The 19,291-nt window shown below is 46.8% G+C and overlaps 1 protein-coding gene and 1 pseudogene across 3 annotated transcripts; one reads left to right on the top strand and one right to left on the bottom strand.

The window, feature by feature from the left end:
* Positions 1–2,887: 2,887 nt before the first annotated feature.
* On the top strand, positions 2,888–18,045 carry LOC119363533 (receptor-like protein 4). 3 transcript variants are annotated; one of them, XM_037628906.1, is made up of 10 exons: positions 2,892–2,982; positions 3,057–3,281; positions 4,076–5,134; positions 5,513–5,660; positions 10,343–10,414; positions 16,706–16,777; positions 16,851–16,922; positions 17,014–17,091; positions 17,254–17,438; positions 17,630–18,045. In XM_037628906.1, exons 2-10 carry the CDS (start codon positions 3,191–3,193, stop codon positions 17,758–17,760), a joined length of 1,908 nt encoding a protein of 635 aa, XP_037484803.1. In that variant the 5' UTR covers positions 2,892–2,982; positions 3,057–3,190; the 3' UTR covers positions 17,761–18,045. The 3 variants fall into 3 exon arrangements, with proteins under 3 accessions (XP_037484805.1, XP_037484803.1, XP_037484804.1); XM_037628907.1 differs by having other exon boundaries at positions 2,906–2,982; positions 3,062–3,281; XM_037628908.1 differs by lacking the exon at positions 10,343–10,414 and having other exon boundaries at positions 2,888–2,982.
* A 125-nt stretch (positions 18,046–18,170) lies between these two features.
* On the bottom strand, positions 18,171–18,873 carry LOC119363534 (annotated as a pseudogene).
* Positions 18,874–19,291: the final 418 nt, after the last annotated feature.

Raw genomic sequence — 19,291 nt, 5'->3', positions numbered from 1 at the left:
CGCCTATCCACTCGTTAATGTTTGCTGACGACTTGTTGATATGTGGAAAAGCTAATATGCAGCAAGTTCAGACTATTTCCCAAATTTTATAGCAATTTGGCCACCTTTCGGGGCAGCTTCCCAACTGGAATAAATCAGCCATTATGTTTAGTACAAACGTTTCTTTGCAGGAAAAACAGGATATCAGGAACTTATTTCCAGTGCCAGATATGGATAACTCCTTCACCCATTTGGGTCATCCTCTTATTCTTCCGGCTAAGGATAGAGCTAGAGCTTATAATTTTGTGTACGATAAATTTAAGTCGAAGCTCTCTACTTACAAAGCTAATAGGCTTTCACATGCAGCTAGATTGACCTTGATCAAATCTGTGTTCTCTTCAATTCCTGTCTACTACATGTCCATCATTTTGTTTTCTAAGAAATTTCTTGCTAGGCTCACATCTATCATCAGGAATTTTTGGTGGACATGTATTAAGGAAGACTCTACTAAAAGGGCTCTATGTTTGAGAGCCTGGGCGGACATATGCACAGATAAGAAGATAGGAGGCCTAGGAATTAGGAATCTACAAGCCATCAACCAAAGTTTAATTCTTTCTGCAGCTTGGAGAATAGCTAAGGAGCCTAACAGTAATTTGGCTCTTATTCTCAAGTCAAAGTACTATGCAAATACCTCATTTTGGAGAGCAGAAGCCAATATGCCTAAGTCAGCTTTCTGAACAGCCATATTGAAGGTAAGACATCTACTGAGCTCTGCATCTTTTTATCAACTTGTGGATGGAAGCTCCTCCATTTGGAGCTCTCCATGGTTCTCTAAATGGCAAGATATTTATGACAATTTGAATATTCAACAACCACCTTACTCCTATCCAGCTGTGGTAAAAGATCCGTGGTCCAATAATCAAAAGGTATGGAACACCCAACTAGTTAATACCTTGTTTACCCCTGAAACTGTGGCTGTCATCTTGCAAACCCCTATAGTTGATTCTCTACGCCATGATTTGCTTGTATGGAAGCTAACCCCTGCAGGTGAATTCTCAACCAAAACTGCCTACAAGCACTGTTACAAAAATCTTGAGCTCCCTATTAATCAGATACCTAAGCCAGTGCCACAACAGGTAATCTCTCTTCTCAATCAGGTTTGGGCAGAAAAAATGATGTTACCCAGGGTTCAAACTTTTGCTTGGAGACTACTTCGGCGAGCCCTAGCTACTGGGAAAAGAGCAGGTAAGTTTTCCAAACATATAAAATCTGAGTGCTCCAGGTGTGGCATGGAAGAAGATGAAATGCACATGTTGTTCTTATGTCACTTCTCCAAAGCGGCTTGGTTTCCACATCCTTGGTACACCAAAACTGAAATGTTAGCTGCCACACATCAAACTATACCCGATATGATACAGTATTTGCTTTCTTCCAATCACCCTCACATTTCAACTATTAAATCTCTATACTTTTCTCTGGTGTTTATGGAAAGTGAAAAATGACTATTTATTTAATCGCAAGAACATTAAGCCAGAGCAAGTTTTTGTTGTGTACAATGCTATTATGCAGGACACAGACACTTCACTGATGAAGGATTTACATGTTCATGATTCAACTTGGAAGGGAGATCGCGCTCAGCCAGAACAGCTAAAGCTTTCTACTGTTCTTACTTCTTAGTCTACAATAGATTTTCCAGGTACACAAATATACTCAGATGCAGCTTGGTCGTTGGAGCCAGGACAAGCTGTAGCAAAGGCGGGTATAGGTGTTTTTTACAAATTAACGGGCAACATACCGACCATCTATACATCTCTGCTGTGTCGCCACCAGTAGCATCAACTTTGCAGGCAGAAGCTTATGGACTGCTGTTGGCGGTGAAGATTGCAGCTCAACTACATGTGCAGGATCCGAAGTTTTTGACAGACTCTGAAGTGCTTGCCTCAGCGGTTGTACAACCTGATATTACTAAAGCAGGTCCGTGGGCTATCCGGCAAATCTTAGCTGCTATCGAGACCACGCCTTCATTTCATCCATGTAGAATACTCAAAGTGCACAGAAGTCTGAATTTCAAGGCACACCATCAGGCTAGACTTGCTGTCAAAGTGCAAGATAAACCTTTTAGCTCTACTTGCCTACATTCAGATCAAGGTTTAGGTACTAATTTGGAACGATGTCCTACATGTAATGAACTATCAGCAATGAGTGCTCAGCCACTCGAGCTGCTATTTGTAAAGTGCGCTTAATGCCATATTAATGAAATCCTTCTGTTCAAAAAAAAAAAGCGCTTAACTCGCCGCAACAATCGGGTGAGCTGAGCATGAGCCTTCCTCTTCTAGTAGTACAGTACTAGTACTCCTACTCGGGTACCCGTGAATCCGCCCTTTGTTTAGGCCGCGGCACGCGCATTAATCACCGCCGTACCAGTGGACGAGGCTATGAGCTGTAGCTGTGCGCACGTCTCAGCTGCGCCCAAGATCCGGCTCGGATGGTTGTGCCGCACTAGAGCGCTACTACATCTCCACCACCACATCGGCCGTTGGTCACCTGTACGCTGTAGCTTTGAGCAGCCCTGTCTGTTTCCATGTGACTAGCATTTGCATCCGGCAAACTGTACGCACTAGTTTTTCTCTCTTTTTTGAGTTATTAAAAGTGACAAAACATGTTCAGTATATTACTATTATTTTTTCGAACTTAATGTGTTACCAGACAGTAATTCCCGCGTCCATCCAAAATTCTTAGATCCAGGGAGTGGTGTGTGTGTCTCGTGACTTGGTAAGTTGTGGATCGTGGCCAAGAGCGTGACCAGCTCCCATGCCTCCATTAAAACAGTGGAAAAGGGATACCACAACAACCGCTGCAATCATCATTATTAGGGCATCTCCAACAGTACCATGTCATTGTTGGTTAGCCATTGCTACAGAAGCCAAATGCTAAGTGAAAGGGTAATACTCCAATGCAAAAGCCAATGCAAGCCAATGCAAAAGCCAAATCCTATGTGAAAGGGTATTTACCTGAGTAATCTATTGTCCTGATCCATTTTCAGTCTCAACTTTAGACAGCTCATTCTGATTTCCCAGGCCAGGCCTTTTGCGGGAGAAGAAAAAGCAAAAGAGATACTACTAGTATCTCGGACTGGACTGGCGTACCAAAGCAAGGAGAAAAGGCTCGTCTTTCTTAGAGAGGGAGGGGGGAGGGGCGAGAGGGAGGCGCGATGCACACGAGATTTCTTCTGTGGCCGCTGCTGCTCGCTGTCTCCGCATCGTCAGCTCTTCTTGGCGTTCTCGCGGCCGACCTTAGCAAAGGTGAGCTTTCTTGCGTCCTCTTTGCTTTCCCTCAAAATTTGTTATTTCTGCTCAATCCTGCTAAATGTAGCATACTGTGAGCTACTTATGTTTTTGCATTTACTTATGGGACCGGTATTTGCATTCTTACCCAAATCAAGAATCCAGAATCCAGATTGAGTAATTTTGTGCCTACTTTGCCATCTTGCTTTCCAAGTTTGCTGATGTAATATGAGGTGGATCTTCCCCAAATTGATAGATTATCTGCCGTCCTTTTTTACGGCGACGTCGTTTGGTTTCAGGCTAGCCAATTTCTTGGAATACCATTCCGTTTCTAGATTTGCGGAGAAAGCTTCCCCTTCCTCGCATTTGGGGTTATTAACACTGTGATGTTTGACGGAATGAAGAATTTGATGGAGACACATTTTCACAAGTTTTGGACACCCCCACCCCACCCACGAATTCTATCCATTTGCTCTTGTTATCATATTGATAGCTTCCTTATCCCTCGAAAGTAGTCCATTTACCGCCCCTTCCCGCTCATATGTGCAATTTGGTTTGCTAAATAGTATTATGTCATTTAAAGATAGATATGCTCAGGCTAGGAAGGAGGCACGGGAAATTTAAGTAGGAGGAAACGAAACAAGACGTCCAAGCTTTAATTTATTTCTCTACTATATTGTACTTTCATGATTCAATGAACCTCTTGCACCTTCGGTGCAACTCAAATGGTACATTTATTTTACAGTAATTGCTTACTTGATGATTCCTAGCATTGCTATTCATTGTAGTTCTAAACGCTTGCTTGTTTTCAGAACCTTTTACCATCCGTATAAGCTGTGGGAGTTTCGACGATGTCCACACGGCACCTACCAACACGTTGTGGTACCGAGATTTTGGTTATACTGGTGGCAGGTTTGCAAATGCCACTCGCCCGAGCTTTATTGTACCCCCACTGAAAACTCTTCGATATTTCCCTCTGTCTGATGGCCCTGAAAATTGTTACTACATCAACAATGTGCCCAATGGGCACTACCAAGTCAGACTTTTCTTTGCCCTTGTGGCTGATCCTAATCTTGATAGTGAGCCAATATTTGATGTTTCTGTTGAGGGCACTCTATTCAGTTCTTTGCTTTCGGGCTGGAGTAGCGATGATGAGAAGACATTTGCGGAAGCCCTGGTTTTTGTTCAAGACTCAAGCTTATCGATTTGTTTCCACAGCACCGGTCATGGCGATCCATCGATTCTTTCTATTGAAGTTCTCCAAATAGATGATAATGCCTATAAGTTTGGTTCCCTTTGGGGAAAGGGAACAGTGCTTAGAACTACCAAAAGATTGACATGTGGTTCTGGAAAGCCAGCTTTTGACGAAGACCTAAACGGTATCCACTGGGGTGGTGACAGATTCTGGTTAGGGTTGAAAACTTTATCATCTAGTTCTGATGATCAACCTATATCAACTGAAAATGTTATAGCAGAGACATTGCTTGCACCAAATTTTTATCCTCAAAGTATGTACCAATCAGCTATTGTGGGCACTGATAGGCAGCCGACGTTATCCTTTGAAATGGATGTTACTCCAAACAAGAACTATTCTGTATGGCTTCATTTTGCAGAGATTGATAATGGAATAACTGCAGAAGAGCAAAGGGTATTTGATGTACTTATCAATGGTGACACTGCTTTCAAGGATATTGATATAATCCGCATGACAGGAGAGCGTTTTACTGCGCTTGTTCTGAATAAAACTGTTGCTGTCAGTGGGACAACGCTAAAAATCACCTTGCAGCCTGTTGAAGGGACACATGCCATTGTTAGTGCGATTGAGGTTTTTGAGATCATTCCAGCTGAAATGAAGACCTTAACTCAAGAAGGTTGGTGCTTGACACTCTCCAAATTATCTTCCCTTTATTTCAAGCAATAATAAGTTTATGTTAGTAAATATGCTTGTTGCTTGGAAACCTTTTTTTATTGGTGAACTGTATGAAACAGCCATTTGCAGTCCTTGGTTGACATTCTTGCTATACATATTATGGTTCAGAAATCATCTAGGATATTTTCCATTTCATGGTGTATAATCAATTGACGGTTGATAAAATCTACTTTTCAATAAAGATGCTTTTATTAAATGCGAACAAGTAGGACAGCTTTTCTCTGTCTTCAATTTACAGCTATTCGAATGAGTATCACCAGAGGCCAGAGTTAAGCAACTAGGTTTCTATATTGAGTCTCTCCTTTGCCGTGCTCTGTAGTGACTGCTCTGCGGACTTTGAAGGGTTCACTTGGTCTTCCTCTTAGATTTGGCTGGAATGGTGACCCCTGCATTCCTCAGCAGCATCCGTGGAGCGGAGTTGATTGCCAGTTTGACAATACCAAAAGGCAGTGGGTCATTGATGGACTGTATGCTCTCTACCTCATACCACTTTATATCACAAGCATTTGTAGTCTTTTATGATCAGGATGCTAAACTTTCTGTATTGTATTCAGTTTGTTAATTTTGTATGTGTTTAAATACCTGTGGAATTATCCCTAATCTATGCAAATAACACAGTGATGATATGCAGGGACTATCTGCTTATTGATTTGAGGTTGAAAAATCTCCCTGTTGGTTGGGTTTCTGTTACTTGAAACTAGACTTGTCCATGTGCAGTCTGACCAGTTTGGCATCAGTCCTACGAGTCCAAAAGTCTGACTCAGCTGCAGCCAAATAGTTTTTGCAAATATATAGACATGATATGTTATTTAAGATGAAATAAATTTCATACATATAACATAAATAAATAGGAAATAAAGACTTCTGGGTTCGGATCTAGCGTGTACAAGCCATGCATTATCATGCCTGGCCTGGGTCATGAAAACAGTACACAAGTACTTGAAAAATAGTGCATTGGTATGCTTTACATGAGCAAGATTAAAGATGCAATGTGAATTGCCAACCTCACCATCAACAAAGGGCTTATAAGACCAATGATCAGAGACAAAGATTGTACCTAGGTGCACTAGTCATCAACTAACAGCCCTAGTTTTCAATGAACTAACACAAATGACATCACTTACAAAATTCCATGTATATTGTGAAGTCTGTGGTAACCTGGTAAGCTTAATAATGGAAGTTGTAGCACCTATTTTTTGTAGAATACTAAATATAAGAGCTTCATCATGTGTTTTGGGAGTCAACAATTTATTGTCCATCTGATATTCCATTGGGCTTGCTCGTGAAATTTCAGGTCTTACTTTCTTGAGAAATGCAAAAGCATCACATGACACATGTTGATGCACATCAAAATATCAGGGCTTCAATTGAGAGGTTTGAGGGTTTTGATCATGGGAAAATTGCTCTCATTATTATTTGAACCCACTTCACTCCCATGGCAGCATGGTGCATGTAGCTCCCTCTCGCGCAGGGTCTGGGGAAGGATCCGAACACATTGGGTCTTTCTATGCAGCCTTTCCCTGCATTTTTGCAAGAGGCTGTTTCCAAAACTCGAACCCGTGACCTCATGGTCACAAGGCAACAGCTTCACCGCTGCGCCAAGGCTCCCCTTCACTTCACTCACATAGCGTTCTCGGAAAATGAGTTTGCTAAAATAACCCTACTTAATGGCATCACTATGCTCTGTCTTACCTTCCCTTAGTCTTTCCTCTCCCCTCCCTCCCTTCCCCCCCTGCCATGTAGGAAATGTGCAAGGGCAAGGCTGTCTTAAACCCTTTGCTCTCTCCTCACCACTGAAAAGTAGTCCAGATGAAGCCAAGAAGAAGTCTGAAGCCAACCTCCATTGACGTGATGGCTCATGCTGCTGCTCCTGTGCCTGACCTTCTCTTCTTCTCCCATGTGATGCGGTCTGTGGTCGTGATGTTGATGTTGTCGAAAGGCAATAATGGCTGGCATGATCTCGTCGGCATATGGCTCCTTCTCTGCTTCACATCGAGCGTGTATCTTGTTGAAATATGTGCTCAATATTAGTTGTACGAGTTGTGCTCCAGTTCGACTTGTAATTAGCAGAGGGTTAGGTGTTTTAGTCGAACACGTGTAACCCAGGCCTATTATATAAAGGCACCATGGGGTAGCCAAATATACTAGACATAAGTTGGTAGGCTAGATAGAGATCACATGAGGGACGGTTCGGCACAAGTGGTAGGGATGGCCGGACCGGCCATGACGAGTGGTCAGAGACCTATCTGATGGCCTCAGCGGGCTTGTCGTTGACTGTATCATGTGATTTGGTACATGGAAGGAGCGCCCATAGTCATGCCCCAAAGATGTAGCCATGTTGGTGAACCTGGTTAACAAATCTCGGTGTTGTGCTTGTGCTTTTGTGATTGCTTTTCCTCGACAAATTGACGCGCGCCTCAGATTATTCTAACAAGTTGTATGAGAGCAAGGTTTTGATAAGGTCGCAAGTTGATCTAGAGTATGAATCGCATTTGGTGCGAAGACGGTGTGTGGAAGAAACAATTATTGAAGCTCATACGGGTCGGTTGGAGGATTTCTTCCATGGAAGTCGTCAGGTTGCGCTGGACTACATCGAGAAAAGAAGCAATTGGAAACAGTAGATTGGAAGGCAGTAGCACGTGCAATGGCGGCAGCGTGTTCTAGATCAATCTCGGCGTGATTAGGTCGGGTCACGTGCAACAACGGGAGTCATCAGGATCTTAGAGTCGACAAGCGTTGTTGGCAACAGGAGTCCTGAGCGGTTCCGGCAGTGCAACGCATAAGCAACATGCTACATGGGCCAAGGCGGAGCTCATGAATAATGGTTCAAATCCAAGGTGCATGGAGGTTCGCGCATGGTGGCTTCAAGATGGCGGGGACATATTTGCCAATAGTGGAAAATATGTGTCGAATATTAGGTGTACGAGTTGTGCTATAGTTGGGCTTATAATTTGCGGAGGGTTAGGTATTTGAGTCGAACACATGTAACCCGGACCTATTATATAAAGGCACCATGGGATAGCCAAATAGACTAGACATAAGCTGGTAGGCGAGACAAAGATCACAAGAGGGACGGTCTGGCGCCCATTACAAGGGTGGCCGGGGACCTGTCTGATGGCCTTGGCCGGCTTGTCGTGGACTGTATCATGTGATTTGGTACATGGGGAGGAGCGTTCATAGTCATGCCCCGGGGATGTAGCCATGTTGCTGAACCTCGTTAACAAATCTCGGTGTTGTGCTCGTACTTGTGTGATTGCTTGTCCTCGACGGATTTATGCGCGGTTCGAATTATTCTAACATATCTTGGGATCATTTATGCAAATACCGCAGAGCATATTGTGCTAGAGGTGGCAAACCGTGGCATGCGCTGGTGAGCGGAATTCGTGCCAGAGGTGACAAACCGTGGCACGCACCGGTGAGCGCGGGTGTGACGCCGCGGCCATAGCCACTGGTTCCCGGCCATTATGCCTGGCGGGATCTAGACTAGCCCCACAGACCAACACTAGTCTTTTCTGTGCACTTTATCCTCAACAGTGAGCACAGCGCACCCGAGATCAACATCCCAGTCGGTCACTCATCGTCAAATCGCTCGAAGTCAAGCACACTTAACTTTGAGGTTCCTTGCGAATGTGCTCCCAGAAAAGAAGGAATTCCTTGTTGATATGAGTAGTCTATCATTGCTATTAAGCCAGGATGTCACATACACCCCCACTCAAAGGAACCGACGTTCCCCATTTGCACACGTCTATGCGCGCCAGTGCCAACATCCACATGTGACCATTTCGTGTGCCATAGCTGGTCACACGCACCATGTACATGTCTGCGCCATTGACCAGCACATGTCTGTGTAACCGCGAGGGTCGGCTCTGATACCATTTATAACGCCCCAGACATAGCCACCGGTTCCCGGCCATTATGCCTGGTGGGTTCTAGATTGGCCCCACAAACCAACACGAGTCTTGCATGCGCACTTTGTCCTCACTCGTGTGGACCTTGGATAACTTCCCAGTATGCTTAACTTTGAGGTTCCTTGCGAATGGGCTACTGGAAAAGAAGGAGCTCCTTGTTGATACCAGTAGTCACAGCGGGCCTCGACTTACTCGGATGTCACAGCGGGCGTCGGCTTACTATGAGGTTCCAATTGACATCTCAGCAGTCTATCATTCCTATTAAGCCAGGATGTCACAGCGGGCTTCGGCTTCCTCGGATGTCTTGATAGGCCCTGACAACAGGGGTGAACCTACATAGTGTTGAGTGGGTGCCTAGGCCCCACTCAGTTTTTGAAATTTCAATAGGAATTGCTTATTCTAAAAGAACTTTTTGAAATTCTTTAAATTTGTACAATAAATGCCCCGCTCCAGTGATTTACCCCCACTCCACAAAATTTATAGATCCACCCTTGCCTGACAAGCTTCAGTGCTGGATCAGCATCCTGGGAAACCTCGTGCTGGCCACTGTATACCTTGTGCATATGGTGGACACTCTCACCCCTTGGAAGAGCCCTTCTGGGAGCAGCAGGGATGTCGTCAGCAAGAAAATCATTCTCATAGTGGAGGAGCCCTGGTAACCCAGACACCTCCGACTATACGCTCTAGTCTATGGCTTTAAGCTCGCTGGCAACATTTCACAAAGCACCGAGGTCATGTCCTCTACTACTCTACACAACACCTCACAGTAATGTGCTTCAGCCGACCAATACAAGATGTGCTACATGCTTGGTAGGGATAAGCTCCTTTTGTGTGTTGTTAATATACAATGACCGTTACAGATCAGAGCTTCGTCACACTTCACAGGTTGGAGTTTTCTAAATTGGGGGTACTAAAGGTTGAAGAAGAGCATTAGATGTGCATCCAACAGACCCAAAGGGCAGTGGGGAAAGAGGGTGAGGTAGAGGAGATTTAGAAGACTGCAGATGGAGCATAAGTGTGATTATGTGGTGGTATTTTAGGAGTGCTCTGAGAGCGAAGTGGATTTAAACTTTAAAATAGTTTTATGAGAGCATTTTCCCCTCCAATTATTTGTTGTGTTACCTTGTTTTAGGCCTTAACAACACCTTTTGCGTTCTTATATTCATTACAATTTCATTAATCGCCCATTAATGTTAAGTAATTGTTACTGCAAGTATTTGAACTACTCCTTGAACATGCAGAGGTCTTGACAACCAAGGGTTGAGAGGAGTTATACCTAGTGATGTATCTAAGCTACAACACCTGCAAAGCATGTAAGTTTGTTTCACAACCCCAATATGAATGCATGAGTGCATGATCATTTTAGTTCTTAATATGAATTGAAATGTCATGGTTACCGTTATGCTTTGCTATATCTTGTAGTACTGAAAACGGAAAACCCGTAACACCATTAGCTACATTTACTGTTGATGGATGCATTTTCATAAACCCGTGCAACCAAGGTTTTTGAGACGCCGAGTCAAGTCAAGTCACCATGCCTCCGGTTCAGCGATTAGCCGGACCTAGTTGGTGATTAGTCGCCACTAATTGCCCAAGTCGCTATCCTGCACCTTCTCGGTGTAAGACAATAGGTTTGGGGGAACTGGCTCAACCCTCTAGGGGTGGCCTATCACATATATATAATGAAGGGGTACAATGTTACATCATACGTACACATATACAGAAGCTATACAGTCTAACACCCTCCCTCAATCTTAGCCACTTCCTAAAGAATCTAGAAGGGTAAGATTGCGCCGACACAATTCTCAAACTGTGGTAGAGGTAACGGCTTGGTGAAGATGTCTGCAAGTTGATCTTTGGAAGAGATGAACTTGATCTGTAGTTGCTTCTGAGATACCCGTTCCCGTACAAAATGATAGTCCACTTCGATGTGTTTCGTTCGGGCATGAAATACCGGATTAGCAGACAGGTATGTAGCACCGATGTTATCACACCAAAGAATAGGAGACTGTGATTGAGATATACCCAACTCCTGAAGTAAAGACTGTACCCAGATAATCTCTGCAGTTGCATTAGCCACAGCCTTATACTCAGCTTCAGTACTGCTACGTGAAACAGTAGCTTGTTTCCGAGCACTCCAGGCAATCAAGGTAGAACCAAAGAACACAGCATAGCCCCCCGTGGATCGCCTGTCATCCGGACTGCCAGCCCAATCCGCATCAGAATACACTGAAATGACCCCAGAGGGGTTCGGTCGAATGTGCAAACCATAGGACAATGTGAAGCGAATGTAACGCAAGATGCGCTTAACCGCAGACCAATGAGTGTCACGAGGTGCCTGGAGATACTGACATACTCTGTTGACAGCAAATGAAATATCTGGACGGGTGATCGTCAAGTACTGCAACCCACCAACAATACTCCTGTACTGTGTCGCATCAGCAGAGGGAAGGAGCTCGCCATCTACAGCAGTGATCCTGTCAGTAGCAGACATAGGTGTAGTAGTTGGTTTGCACTTAAGCATTCCAGCCCGCTGCAATAAGTCCAAACAGTACTTCTTCTGCGTCATAACAAGACCATCAGAGAGAGAAGCAACTTCCACACCAAGGAAGTAGTGAAGCTTCCCAAGATCTTTGACTGCAAAGTCAGCACCAAGAGACCGAACAAGAGCAGCAGCAGCCGACTGAGAAGAACTGACAAGTATAATATCATCCACATAGACCAGCAGGTACATGATAACTTCGGGCCGTTGTAGAAGAAATAACGAAGAGTCAGCAGCCGATGATGCAAAACCATGAGCATGAAGGGCTGTCGCAAGACGAGCATGCCAAGCACGGGGAGCCTGCTTCAGACCATAGAGTGCTTTCGTGAGACGACAAGATAATCAGGACGATCAGGATCAGAGAACCCTGGTGGCTGCCGCATATAGACCTCCTCCTCCAGGACACCATGGAGAAAGGCATTCTGGACATCAAGCTGACGAAGAAACCAACCCCGAGTAACTGCAAGAGAGAGAAGAAGCCTGATAGTAGTAGGTTTAACCACTGGACTGAAGGTGTCTTCATAATCAAGACCATAACGTTGCCGAAATCCTCGGGCAACCAGCCGCGCCTTGTAGCGCTCAATAGAACCATCATAATGCTTCTTCACTTTGAAAACCCATTTAGAATCGATGACATTAACGCGGGGTGGGGGCGGAACAAGAGTCCATGTCTTGTTACGAAGAAGAGCATGGTACTCCTGTTCCATGGCCTCTCGCCAATGAGGTATGCTGAGAGCAGCTTGGTACGTACGAGGCTCAGAGGTAGGATCCGCACGGATAGCAGCCAGACATGCAGCCAACCAGGCAACCGTACCATCAGTGCGCTGTTTGGGCTGAAACACTCCACTGCGACTCCGCGTATGTGGTCGTTGAGGAGCCACAGGTGACGGTGATGGTGACGCCTCAGCCATTAACGGAGATGCCTCAGGAAGCACCGAAGGTGATGTAGGCGGTGACGACGATGGCGACGCCTCGGCCATCGACGGAGATGCCTCAGTAAGCACCGGCGAGAGGGCACCGGGGGCAGGTGAGCTCGGCCCAGGCGAGCACGGCCCAGACGTGTCAGACCGAGAGGGTGACGAGGCCGGCGTGGCGGGCCGAGACAGAGGCGAGGCCGGCTCAGAGGCCGGCTCCGGGCCCAGGGGCGACGAAGGTGGCCCAGAGATCAAGGGCGCCGGTCCAGGGGCCGAGGGCGCCAAAGCAGTCGGCGTAGTAGGAGGTTCGGTCCGACGTGCATGAGCACGATTGCCGAGGCCATGCAGGGACACCCCATGATCATCAGGAGGAGACGATGGCGCCTCCAAAATCTCCAACCGAGCCCCACGTCCAGTGCCTGCACCATGGTTAGGCAACAAAATAGGAGAGTATGCAACATCATCAAATTGGTCAGATGCAACGGAGGATGAATGCAAAGATGATGGTTCAACAGTGGACACAGGAAGCTTGGCAAAGGGAAAAACATGCTCATCAAACACGACATCCCGAGATATGTAGACACGATTTGTGGGAACATGAAGACATTTGTAACCTTTATGAAGAGAGCTATAACCAAGAAAAACACACTTCTTGGAACGAAACTCAAGCTTGCGTTTGTTATAAGGGCGGAGATGCGGCCAACAAGCACACCCAAAAACCTTAAAGAAGGTATAATCAGGTTGTTCATCAAGGAGAACTTCAATGGGAGTCTTCATATTCAAAACACGAGTGGGGGTGCGGTTTATGAGAAAACATGCAGTGGTAAGAGCATCACTCAAGAACCGAAACGGAACCGATGCATGGGCCAAAAGAGTAAGACCAGTTTCAACAATGTGACGATGCTTACGTTCCACAGAACCATTCTGTTGATGTGTATGTGGACATGCTAAACGGTGAGCGATCCCAAGCGACTGAAAGAAGGAGTTGAGGTTGCGATACTCACCCCCCCCAGTCCGACTGGACATGAACAATTTTGTGCTTGAGAAGGCGTTCAACATGTTTTTGAAACTGAACAACAATGTCAAACACATCAGATTTGCGTTTAATAAGATAAAGCCAGGTAAAGCGACTATAAGCATCAACGAAACTGATATAATAATTGTGACCACTGACAGAAGTCTGAGCAGGACCCCATACACCAGAAAAAACAAGTTCTAAAGGATGTTTAACCTCACGACTGGACTCCGAAAAAGGAAGTTGATGACTCTTCCCCTGCTGACAAGCATCACACACTGCTACATCTTTATTACTAGACATGCTAGGAAGCTCATGACGACGTAAAACATGACGAACGATAGGTGTGGCCGGGTGACCAAGGTGAGCATGCCACTGTGACGGAGATACCCGAACTCCATTGAACACGCGAGCGACACCAGGATGCTCCAGACGATAGAGGCCCTGGCACAACCGCCCGCTAAGAAGAATGTCCCTCGTGCCCCGATCCTTAATAAAAAGATCAAAAGGATGAAATTCACAAAGCACATTATTATCACGTGTGAGTTTAGGAACAGAAAGAAGATTATGTGTCACAGAGGGGACTCTAAGCACATTACGAAGCTGAAGACTCCTATTTGCATGCCTAGTGAGAAGAGATGCTTGACCAATATGAGATATATGCATACCTGCTCCATTGGCGGTGTGGATCTTGTCGGAGCCATGGTAGGGTTCGCGAGTATGGAGCTTTCCCATCTCACTCGTCAGATGCTCCGTTGCCCCAGAGTCCATATACCAGTGAGGATCAACAGAGTAGGACTGAGTGTGCCCTTGCTGCTTTGTGGACACCGGTCGATCTGCCATGGCCACCTGACGCGCAAAGTCGCGCGTGTCCTTGCCATCATTGCCGAGGCCCAGAAAACTCTTCTGAAAGCGTTTGTGACACTTAGAGGACCAGTGCCCATCGAGGCCACAAAGCTGACACACACGCTTACCGCCAGCCCCCGGTAATGTCGCAGTAGGAGGGGGGGCCGAGGCGGGCGGTGGTGGCAGCCCCGAAGGAGTCCGGGATGATGAAGAAGAGCGGCTACCCTTGGTGGCGGCGTTGGCCGAGAGGGAGCCGTTGCTCCTGGAGCGGCGCGTCTCGACCCGTTGCTCAGTGAGAAGAAGGCGGGAAAAGACCTCGTGCGCCAGCATGGGTTTCAAGTTGCCCCGCTCGTTGATGATCTCGACTAAGGCATCATACTCCTCATCAAGACCATTGACAATAAACGAGTTGAACTCGGAGTCGGTGAGGGGCTGCCCAATGGAGGCCAACATGTCGGCGAGGCCCTTGACCTTGTTGTAGAACTCAGTGGCAGTGGAGTCAAGCTTTTGACACTCCCCAAGTTGATGACGGAGCGTAGAGACACGAGCCTGCGACTGTGCTGCAAACGAGCGCTCAAGGATGGTCCACGCCTCATGGGACGTCTTGGCGAAGACAACAAGACCAGCAACGGCCGGAGTGAGCGACCCCTGGATGGAGGAGAGGTTCGCCTGGTCCTGCCCCATCCAAACACGGTGCGCCGGATTGTAAACCGGGCCGTGCACGCTATCGATCAGCGCAGGGGGACAGGGGAGAGAACCGTCGACGTAGCCAAGCAGGTAGTGACTCCCAAGAAGCGGGAGAACCTGCGCACGCCAGAAGATGTAATTGTCCGACGACAACTTGATGGTGATGAGGTTTCCGAAGTGAAACGGCGGCGGCGGTAGGGAACCCGTGGAGTAGGCTGCCTTAGGCAAAGGCGCCATAGGGGAGTGGCCACAGGTGCGGCCGCGGGGACGGACGGCGCAGGAGCCGCGCCTGACGCGGCGAGGCCGGCCATCAGGGCCGAGGCAGAGGCCGACATCGGGGCGACGGCGGCGTCGCTGACGAAGGCGGGCGAAGAGGCGCCCGTCGTGGCGCTGGAGGTGTGGACTACCAGCGAGTGACCCGGCGACGAGGAGAAGGAGCCAACGCTCCTCGTCCCGATCGGGAGTGATGCGGCCGCGGCAGAGTCGAGGGGCCGGGAGAGGAGAGCCGCCAGGGAGGCCGGCAGGTAGCTGGCCGTGGAGGAGCCCGAGGCGGCGGATCCCGACATGGTGGCGGCGGCGCGATCTGAAGGATGGCGACGGCGCGACGTGAGCGACGAAAGCGGCGGCGGCGGCGTAGGGTTTAGCGGAAGCGTTTGACCTAGTCTGATACCATGTAAGACAATAGGTTTGGGGGAACTGGCTCAACTCTCTAGGGGTGGCCTATCACATATATATAATGAAGGGGTACAACGTTACATCATACGTACACATATACAGAAGCTATACAGTCTAACACTCGGTGATTAGTCGGCATCTAGTCGGTGACTGGTCCGCGACTCAAAAACCTTGTGTGCAACATGAAGGATCACCGGAAATGGACTGAAGTATCTAGAAACAACTTTGTAGTTGTTCAATCAGATACAAAAGGGCTGTTCAAAGATCTGATTGCCTGGGTTCCATGCCTGATCCACAGAAATCAGCTATGCTGGAACAATTGCAACCATTTTATTTGAGTAATACAAGCCCTTGTTCCCGGCAAACAAAAAGTATAGTCTTCTGAAATATTCCCTCCATTCGGAATTACTCGTCCAAGAAATGAATGTATCTAGATGTATTTTAGTTGTAGATACATCCATTTTTGTGACAAGTAATTCTGAACGGAGGGAGTATATGTTACTATTTTTGAGCTGGTGGCGACTAGTTAATTCCTAATTACTTCATAGATGCGTTTGAATTTTGCACAAAAAAATGTAACTACTGCTCATAACAAAATTTAACTATAAAATGAATCTTTGGGACAATTCTCGAGTGACATATGCTGAAAGTCAAAGTCTGTTCAAGCTTTGCATTACATGAATCATGCGGGATTCATACTCAAAATTCCCAATGCTGCAAACAGGCCAATTTCCATTGGCAGAATTAAATGGACTATGGACGTGATTATGTAATCAGGAGCAAATCAATATTGTCAATGATCCTAAATTTGAGGATATCACTTAACGAAGTCTAAATGAAACTACCTGCCTTTCTTACTGTCTTAAGAAAGTACTGGCACTATGATTTTGGCCTGACAAAGATAAACTTTCGTTTGATCAAACAGAAACTTCAGCGGTAATAGTATAAAGGGCAATATTCCATTGTCTTTGGGCACCATCCCAGGGCTACGAGTACTGTAAGTCTGCAACACCAGTATTGGGAAGTCCCAGTTTTTTCATTTAATGCTTATTACGTAATCATATTTGTAGAGATCTGTCATTCAATGAACTCAATGGTTCTATTCCGGAGAGCCTTGGCCAACTGACGTCTTTACAGACACTGTGAGGACATCAATTGCACATATTTTTCTTCTGTTTGGGACTTACTTCGTGCTTCTTCCCCCTTAACTAGAGATACTTTCTCTTAATGCAGGAACCTAAATGGCAATGATCTTTCAGGAAGGGTTCCAGCCAGCCTGGGAGGAAGACCTCTACACAGAGTTAGATTCAAGTAAGAACCCACAGCATTTATTACTACAGATAGTTTGCATTCCAGTCACTCCTTTCTCCACAAATATAGGAGCATAAACCCAATCTAGATGCGCATTTGAGTTCCTGTTTGTCTTAATATTACTTGAATGTTTGGGAGTCTTACAAACTGTTGAAATGACAGCTTTACGGACAATGCTGGGCTGTGTGGAATTCCTGGTTTACGTGAGTGTGGCCCTCATTTATCAGTCGCTGCAAAGATTGGCATGGCTTTCGGGGTACTTGTAGCTTTTCTGTTTCTAGTTGCATTTGCGGCATGCTGGTGGAAAAGGAGGCAAAACATTATCCGTGGTCAGAAATTAGCTGCAGGTAAGAAGCTGTAATAACGATTTTGGATTGTTAATAAGATGGCCGCATGCATCATCATGATGCAGAGGCCGGGGGTACGCCTCCATTTCAAAAAAAAAGAAGAAGCTGCAATAAACCATTTAAATCTGAATGCAGAGTATACAAATTTGTTTGATATAATGGACTAAGTTTTTTTTCCTCCCGTTTTGCAGCAAGGGAAGCTCCCTATGCTAAATCAAGGACCCAGTTTACACGGGATGTGCAAATGGGTAAGCACCACCGCCCGCATGAGACGAGCCCACGGGGTGGCAACAATGAAAGCTCGCCACATTTGCTTTCCTAGTTACTTGCCGCGATTGGTAACGCTATTTCGGTTGTGCGTTCTCTCCGTTATGCTCAGTTAATGCTGCTGCCAGCTTGAGTTGTAAAACAACTGTACATACTAGGTCAGGATGGTGTATATACTCCCTTTTTTCCTCCAAATGTTCAGTCAGGGAGTATTGTCAACTGGGAAATGATCCAGATCATCCTATTTCTAGTTGATGGAACAATTCTATACTAGCTTCATTATCTTTTGTTACGTACGTATATGCAGAACCGAAACAAGTCTATTGCATGCTTTACATAACACCCACTGTAATGATCTGTGGATCTCACCAGGACGTTGCTTATTTTCATAGCTCACAGAGGAAGCAACATTCCAGTCACAGAAAGCAGCCACTAGAGCTGACCACCATGGTTGGTCACTGCGGATCACCGCGCCGTGCCTGGGATGTTTAACCCACTCCAGGTGCAGGATGATCTCGCCGGTGTCGGTGTTCCTTAGCTTGAGGACAATGTTCTGAGAGACCTTGCCGTCTTTCCATGTGATGTGGCTCTCGGTGGAGAAGCAGTTGCCCTTGTCAGGGTGGATCGTCTCGTCTTCATCACGGTGTCGTGAGGGACGTGGCTGAGGTCCTTCTTGGCGATCTCGACAAAGTCGAGGATGCTGAAGTCTGCATCACCCATGCTGTCATCCTTGGTGAAAGTATCATGGTCAAAGACTTCCTGTAATAGTAATAATGAAAGTAAAACCCCAAAGGTTGGTTTCAGGAACAAGAGATTGATATGTATTGGCGGTGAGTTTCTGAAATCCTGATTGGGATGGAGTTGTTGATCGAACTTACAATCTTAACCGGGAGCGTCCAGTTTGTGATGGACAGGGTGAGCTCCTCGTTCCATTCCGGGTTGGTGGATTTATATTTGATACCGGACTTCACTTTCTGCACATGATTACATCTCGGTTTTAGATTTAGCACTCGATCGGCCCAGGCCTAGTGATGATCGGACAGGAAAGTACCTGCTGTCCGAGGCAGATGACGACGTAGGGGTCGCTGCTGTGGGCGAGGGGGTCGCAGATGGCCAAGCTCACCCCGCTGACCACCTTCACCTTGAGCAGCCCAAGCAGGCGCTCCATGGATCGATCGAGGAACCGCGGAGACGTTTCTTTACGCGAGTGGGGGAAACACGGGGGTCCCGATAAATGTCACACGTGTGGTGTATCGGGTAGTTGTGCCACACGCCTCGTGTGGCATGGACAGGAACCCGCCCGCACGACCGCGTCCGGGCGCACAAAGGCACGACCCGCACGTCCGGTGTGTGGTAATCCCGCCCCGCATGTCCGGGCCAGAGGACCCCGCAACCCGCACAATCCAGCCGTCCCGGCCTCCGATCGATCCCCAATCCCGACTGCCGCCATCTTCTCCCACCTCTCGAACCCCTACCACCATCGCCGGTCTTCTCTGGTTGCCATGGCAACCAGAGCAGATCCGTAGGGCCTTCCCACCGCAAAACCACACCCCAACCCTCCCCCACCCCCCGCCCCCACTCCAACC

This window comes from Triticum dicoccoides, chromosome 2B (assembly GCF_002162155.2).
Source record: "Triticum dicoccoides isolate Atlit2015 ecotype Zavitan chromosome 2B, WEW_v2.0, whole genome shotgun sequence".
Taxonomy (NCBI): domain Eukaryota; kingdom Viridiplantae; phylum Streptophyta; class Magnoliopsida; order Poales; family Poaceae; genus Triticum; species Triticum dicoccoides.
This window is presented reverse-complemented; position numbering and strand designations above follow the sequence as displayed.